This window comes from Panulirus ornatus, chromosome 16 (genome assembly GCF_036320965.1).
Source record: "Panulirus ornatus isolate Po-2019 chromosome 16, ASM3632096v1, whole genome shotgun sequence".
Classification (NCBI taxonomy): Eukaryota; Metazoa; Arthropoda; class Malacostraca; order Decapoda; family Palinuridae; genus Panulirus; species Panulirus ornatus.
This window is the reverse complement of record NC_092239.1, coordinates 7,753,069-7,760,819: the sequence shown is the minus strand read 5'-3', so window position 1 is coordinate 7,760,819 and position 7,751 is coordinate 7,753,069. Positions and strand designations below refer to the sequence as shown.

At 41.6% G+C, this 7,751-nt stretch overlaps 2 protein-coding genes across 2 annotated transcripts in view; one reads left to right on the top strand and one right to left on the bottom strand.

Annotated features, from left to right (window-relative positions):
- Positions 1 to 1,795: 1,795 nt before the first annotated feature.
- Positions 1,796 to 7,751, bottom strand: part of LOC139753892 (uncharacterized) — a 35,260-nt gene continuing 29,304 nt past the window's right edge. Inside the window, exons 14-16 of the mRNA XM_071670848.1 lie at positions 6,144 to 6,737; positions 2,829 to 2,901; positions 1,796 to 2,451 (exon numbers count right to left, since the gene is read on the bottom strand). Coding sequence (XP_071526949.1) covers positions 1,924 to 2,451; positions 2,829 to 2,901; positions 6,144 to 6,737 — 1,195 coding nt within the window. The 3' untranslated portion in view covers positions 1,796 to 1,923. The remainder of the gene's footprint in view (positions 2,452 to 2,828; positions 2,902 to 6,143; positions 6,738 to 7,751) is intronic.
- On the top strand, positions 5,699 to 6,840 carry LOC139754104 (uncharacterized). The gene is made up of 2 exons (XM_071671188.1): positions 5,699 to 5,827; positions 6,170 to 6,840. The coding sequence occupies exons 1-2, from the start codon at positions 5,816 to 5,818 to the stop codon at positions 6,695 to 6,697; spliced, it is 540 nt and encodes a 179-aa protein (XP_071527289.1). The 5' UTR covers positions 5,699 to 5,815; the 3' UTR covers positions 6,698 to 6,840.

Genomic DNA, 7,751 nt, shown 5'->3' with positions numbered 1-7,751 from the left:
GTCGCTGTCTCCCGCGTTTGCGAGGTAGCGCAAGGAAACAGACGAAAGAAATGGCCCAACCCACCCCCATACACATGTATATACATACGTCCACACACGCAAATATACATACCTACACAGCTTTCCATGGTTTACCCCAGACACTTCACATATATATATATATATATATATATATATATATATATATATATATATATATATATATATATATTAAATCAGGGCAATCATCGGCTGCTTAGTAATCACAAATACTCAACACTTACACAGTCAGGCGAAGATCCTTCCAGTCCAGTTCCACTCCAACATGCTCGGTACTCAGTTCTTTGCAACAACATCTACACCCTGGGACCACTGTATCAGCGTACATACCCATCATTGGCTTCACAGACAGTGACCTCTGTCTCCCCACACTCCTTAATGCATCCAGGACATTTGCCCCTCCTCCTCCTTCTCACCCTATGAGTCACTTAAGCTTACATAGTTCCATCCACTACCATGACCACTCCTAGGCATCTGAAACACCCCACATCCTCTAAGATGTCACCATGTTAACCCACAGTCAAACCAACGTGGTTCTTTCCCCTAGCTAAGCCACAAGGCCTTGCTGTTAGTCAATATCATCCCTCAGCTTTCTTCGCCTTTTGCACATTCTCCCACACTCGACCCTGTCTACACATCAGTGTCATTTGCAGTCAGCAGAGGACTCATCTCTCAGGCCCCTGCATCCCCAGCATACTGAAAATCCGCCTCTCTCTCATTCTCCAAGACCCTCGTATTTGCGCTCCTTACCAACCACCCCATCCATAAACATTAGATAGCCTTGGTGACATCATACACTCTTGATGTAGTCCTACCTTCACTTGGAACACTCACCCTTCTCCCTTCCTACTCACTCACACACACGACTTACTCTTTCGATGTAGTTTCTCACTGCTTCTGGTAGCTTTCCTCCCACACTATATATTCATAATACCTTCTTCCACATGGCATCTCCAACAGTCCCGTCATATGCTCTTTCAAGATCTATAAATGCTATGACAAATTCTTCTTATTCTCGCAGCATTTCTCACACAAATTCTCTGAAGCAGAACCCACCTGGTCCAAACATCCCTTGACAGTTCTTAAAGCCACATATTTCACCTTAATTCTGACGCTATTTGGATGCCACCATCTCCACAGTCAACCCTGTCCTATATGATGCATCAGACACACTTCATAGATTTATGGCTAAGTCACTTTTGTTCCCCTTGGCTTTAGATAAAGACACTATTACAGGCATTCTGTCAGTCCCCAGGGATAACACTTTGAGGCAAACATACATGAAAAAAAATCCTGATTAATCAATCCATTGCAGGTCCATCTAATCCAGAGCCGCTTTACCACAAGTCATCCTACACAGAGCTTACACCGCATTTTCTCTTTTTCATCAGATCATTCGCCATGACACACACACACACACACAGACCCACCCACCCACCCACCCGCACACATACACTCACACATACACACACACATACACACACACATACCCACACATACACACACCCACACACACACACACGCACACACATATATATATATATATATATATATATATATATATATATATATATATATATATATATATATATATAGATAGATAAATAGATAGATAGATAGATAGATAGATAGAGAGAGAGATAGATAGATAGATAGAGAGAGAGAGAGAGAGAGAGAGAGAGAGAGAGAGAGAGAGAGAGAGAGACTAAGAATCTGTTACTGATACCCAGCGGGATAGAATATTGAAACGCATAAGTATATCACGAATTTTTAATGAATATTTTTCATCTGAAAATTATATATGAAAATAATAATAAAAAAAAAGAGATTTACTGTACAAAAGTCTCACTGAGACAAGAAGGCAAACAGGCACTACTATTCAGCCTAGGCAAACTGGAGAGGAAGTCCATAATGGCCGTAGAAACCGTGATGTCCAAATGCACCGGGGAAGCCAAGTCCGCTGTAGGTCAGAGGAGCTCCGGCAGCCAGTGGTGCTCCAGCGATTACGTTAGCTCCAGTAAACACTGGGGCTCTAGCAAGCACGGGGGCATGGATACCGTAGGCGCCAAAGTTGTTGGTGTAGAGGGGAGACATCCTGCCGTCGATGGTAGAGAGCATACCGGTGTAGGTGGAGAGCCTGCCGTCCAGGTCGGTGTCGGGGGCGGCCTCAGCTCTAGCGGCAGCGGCGTCATAAGCAGCCTGGAAGTCAGCTCTGGCATCGGCGATCTCCTTGGTGTATTCGGGATAAGAGGCTTCGGGGACTTCGTCAGCAGCAGCGGCGGCGGCGGCGGCCGCATAGGCTGCCTGGAACTCAGCTTTGGCTTGCACCACTTCCTCAGTGTCAGTCACGGGGACTGGAGCCTCAGCAGGAAGGGCGGCGGCGCAGGCGGCGCCCACCAAAGCAAGAAGTACCTGAGGACGCCAACAAGAATTTAATAACCCGAAAGATTAGGCTTATCAGGTCAATGTAGGAGTACATTGGTAAGGCGACGGTCAACCTGGCTATAACAAAAATGTACGTATAGCAAAGGAATTATAGATTACTCTACTGGATTTTATATTGTTAACGTAATTCACATCTTTTTAGTTGGTGGGGAACGGGTTGCTGCCAACAATTTCTTTCAGTGAATGAAGACAAACTTATCAGTCTTGTCAAAAGATCGAAACGAAACATTTGAGTACGATGGAAATAAGTGAACGAGAATCAGATGAACAATATTCTACAACACTGGGCTTCATCACTGACTGGAAGACTTAGTTCACAAGTCAAAATATGGAGGATGACTTACGAGAACCTTCATGTCTGCTGCTGTTGTGTGAGCTGATGTACGGATGAGCAGGGTCGCTGCTGGCTTTATATACCTGGCGAGACCAATGCCCTTTGTCAGTAGGATGTCTCGCCGTCAGTAAAAAGTAGGGGACGCCACGCCCTCTGGGCCACTTCCTGCAACTAGTACAGGGCCTTGCCCTTTACCAAGACCAGCCAAAAAATGCAACTTCTCCTAAAAGAAATAAGGATTATATATATATATATATATATATATATATATATATATATATATATATATATATATATATATATATATATGTATACATACATATATATATATATATATATATATATATATATATATATATATATATATATATATATATATATATATATATATATATAAAGAGGAAGACTTAACGGGGAAGGGGGTACCATAGCAGGCGACCTCGGCAGGTGGGTGTTGTCAATACTAACAGAACGGGTATTTGCCAGGTGTTGGGAAAACGTATCTGGTACTCAGGGTCGATAACATTCATCTCTATCATCATCATTATCATCAGCTATTATCATCATCATTATCATCAGCTATTATCATCATCATTATCATCAGCTATTATCATCATTATTATCATAATCATCAGCTATCATCATTATCATTATGCACGTGTTGACAACGCGGACGTTACATAAATACACAATGGCTTTTTGCCCTCTTAAGAGCGATCATAATAGCCGATATTGTATACCTTTCTTTCATACTTCCTCACCTTTTCCTGAGTTAGCGAGGAAGCGCCAGGAGTAGACGATGAAGAGGCCTCATTTGCTCGTGTCCATTCTCCCATCTGTGCATGACATGGAAAACACAGCCTCCTATCCACAACCAGGCCACACAGACCTTTCTGAAGTTTCCCCTGGCTGCTTCAAATTCCCTGATTCAATCTATTGGCAGCACATCAATATATATATATATATATATATATATATATATATATATATATATATATATATATATATATATATATTTTTTTTTTTTTTTTTTTCTTTTTCTTTCATACTATTCGCCATTTCCCGCGATAGCGAGGTAGCGTTAAGAACAGAGGACTGGGTCTTTGAGGGAATATCCTCACCTGACCCTCTTCTCTGTTCCTTCTTTGGGAAAAAAAAAAAAAAAAAAACGAGAGGGGAGGATTTCCAGCCTCCCGCTCCCTTCCCTTTTAGTCGCCTTCTACGACACGCAGGGAATACGTGGGAAGTATTCTTTCTCCCCTACATATATTGCAAAAGGTCACAGTGGTGCGCGTGATCTAGTATATGAAAAAAAATTCACAGAAAAATGAAACAATAAGTTCCCAAACGCACTTTCATGTGATAATCACATCGCCACAGGAGACACAAGAATGAGATGGAGAACTTAAAACAGTCAGTTGATATACAATAATGAGATGTGGTATTATTATTGCTGAAGCCTACATTTACATTAAAAGATTTAAGTAATCTGGGAAGTAATGTAAAATCATCAATAAAAGGGAGAAATAGAATATTCTTGGTGTCAGCAATAATAATACTATAAAAAAAATCTTAATCAGGAACTCGCCGGAAAATTCTGTTGGCTGTGTTTACTGAATACCTTGTAAAAATTATATTTTTTTTTGTTGGACAGACTAAGAAGGATCTTTATGTTAGACTTAGCAACATATGATATAAGAACGGGACAAGAATCAAATGCAATGTTTAATCATGTTGAAAATTATGACCACTGTATTGCCTGGAGTGATGCCAATTCAGTTATTAACTGTAATTCCTTTACCACGAGAAATATCATTGAGTCGTCTATTATCAAAGACGCAGAGAATTGTAACAATGTAAAGTGAAGGTCTATACAAATTAGATAACTTTGCTGTAGGCAAAATTTATAAGCAGTTCCATTTCTTGTCCACATAATATATATATATATATATATATATATATATATATATATATATATATATATATATATATATATATATATATATTGGAAAGGACCACAATTTTGCGCGTGATCAAGATATTCCTTTGAGTCCACGGGGAAAATGAAACACGATAAGTTCCCTTTGCACTTTCGTGTAATAATCACATCCTCAGAGGAGACAAGAGAGAAATATAGCAGTCAGTTGATATACATCGGAGACGAAGCCTAGCTTCGTCTCTTCGATGTACATCAACTGACTGTTATATTTCTCTCTTTCCCCTGATGATGTGATTATTACATGAAAGTGCAATTGAGAACTTATCGTGTTTCATCTTCCCCTTGGACTCATAGGAATATATATATATATATATATATATATATATATATATATATATATATATATGTGTGTGTGTGTGTGTGTGTGTGTGTGTGTGTGTGTGTGATATAATTACCTAAAAATTTGTCCGTTGTTGAAAAACTACAAACATATCTCAACCTGTTATCACCGTCACTACTATAGTTACTACTATTACTGAAACTGTTACTGTATTACTATTGCTACTACTACTTCTGCTGCTACTACTAGTACTACTGCTACTATTCCTACTCCTACTACTACGACCACTATTACTACTGCTATCACCACCAGCTCTACTTACTACTACTACTACTACTACTACTACCACCAACCACTTCTACTATTACCACTACCACTAATGCTACTAATGAATATGAAGTCATCATCTCGCTTATTTGACGATTCTTCCCTTTACCTAAGCCCATATCTGTCCCACTAGCAATGACCACACCTACCTGCCGAGGTCACCCACAGAGGTAGTCTCTTCCCCATTATTCCTCACACACTCACAAAAAAGAAAGGTCACTAAGGGATGCGAGGATGATATCGTGCTGGCCCAGTGGGCGCGGTGTTGCCTGTAGTTTTCCTTGACATTGAAACGCTTTAGTACCGCAGCGCGTGGCGGTCTGGCTGGGTATATATAAAGCCAGCAGCAACCCTGTTCATCTGCACATCAGCTCACACAAGCTCGACAGACATGAAGGTTCTCGTAAGTCCTCCTCCTCTTCCTCCATATTTTGCCCTCTAAACTCGGTATAAAACTCTCCATAAGATTGTTGTTCGGTGACTACAAGTTCACTCGAGTATGTTGTATAAATTTCTTGACTGGAATGGCGAATTCGCTTGTCATTCTATATTTCATGGAATTTATGGGACTATTTTATCATCCGTTTCTCTACAAATGGCTTTGTTCTTCTAATCTTACTTATAAAAGTAAGATCCATTTAGATGGTAAAGATTCTCACTACACTGCCTTCTTTCCACCATACCATTGCCGGATCCTGAGGAGCCTAAGCTGTTATTACATCAAATTCTTTGTTGGCGTCTCCAGGTACTCTTTGCTTTGGTGGGCGCCGCCTGCGCCGCCGCCCTTCCTGCTGAGGCTCCAGTCCCCGTGACTGACACTGAGGAAGTGGTGCAAGCCAAAGCTGAGTTCGAGGCAGCCTATGCGGCCGCCGCCGCTGCTGCTGCTGCTGACGAAGTCCCCGAAGCCTCTTATCCCGAATACACCAAGGAGATCGCCGATGCCAGAGCTGACTTCCAGGCTGCTTATGACGCCGCTGCCGCTAGAGCTGAGGCCGCCCCTGACACCGACCTGGACGGTAAGCTCTCCACCTACAGCGGTTTCCTCTCCACCATCGACGGCAGGATGTCTCCTCTCTACACCAACAACTTTGGCGCCTACGGTTTCCATGCCCCCGTGCTTGCTAGATCCCCAGTGTTTACTGGAGCTAACGTAATCGCTGGAGCACCACTGGCTGCCGGAGCTCCTCTGACCTACAGCGGACTTGGCTTCCCCGGTGCCTTTGGACTCAACGGTTTCTACGGCCCTTATGGACTTCCTCTTCAGTTGGCTTAGGCTGAATGAGGGAAATACACCTCGCTTCACTGTCTTGTCTCTATGAGACATTTATAATGTGTCTTTTGTAAATGATATTGATTTATAATTTTTTGGATGAAAATTATTCATCGATATTCTTTGTATTAAAAGATTCGAGCATATTTTTGTGTTTAAATGTTCCATTGAGTTGAATATCAGCAGTAGTTGCTATATCATCTCTACAACCAAGAGACAATTCTTTCATGGAATCCCACCTCAACATTCTCTGTACTTAGTTCTATGCAACATCACTAGACTTCCTACCTAAGCCACTTCATAACAATCCACAGAACTCCATATATAGATATACTGTGTTCACCCTAGCTCACACTTCAGCAACCTGCGCTCACAGATCCCCGACCACCGCTAGCAAACACCGTACTGGCAGAACATATCCAGTCTATAATTACTCGACAAATGCTAGGTAACCGTCCTTTTGCCACCAAATGCCTTGAACACCAGTTCACCAAAGATACACTCGCCTGAAACTACACTTCCCTGACATGTACGAGTCATACTTTTCTTCATTACAGCAGACCACAACATAACACAAGACCTCTCATGCTCAGGATGCAACCATCTCGATGAAGACATCGAATAACACAAGTGCCCTGCGCTCACCCAAGCAAAACAAACACACCACTAAGTTTCTTTCCCTAGTGTCCTGACTGGTGGGCGTGGTTGTTCCTAGGGGCGTGCTGCATGAGCACCATAAAAGGATCCTGGGGCAGGATTACACAATATGTATGTATGTATATATATATATATATATATATATATATATATATATATATATATATATATATACATACATGAATGTGTGTGTGTGTGTGTGTGTGTGTGTGTGTGTGTGTGTGTGTGTGATGACATAAGATTTAGATCGTTTGTATATGGGGGGACTCTCACAGTGTAGCCTACGGGAGGGAGGCAATGCGAAGTCATGTTAGAAGAGACTGAAGAAGGTTGGAGGGAGAACCACTCCTTGGGAAACTCCATTGTAGAGATTAAGATGAAGTGAAACCATTGAGAATGC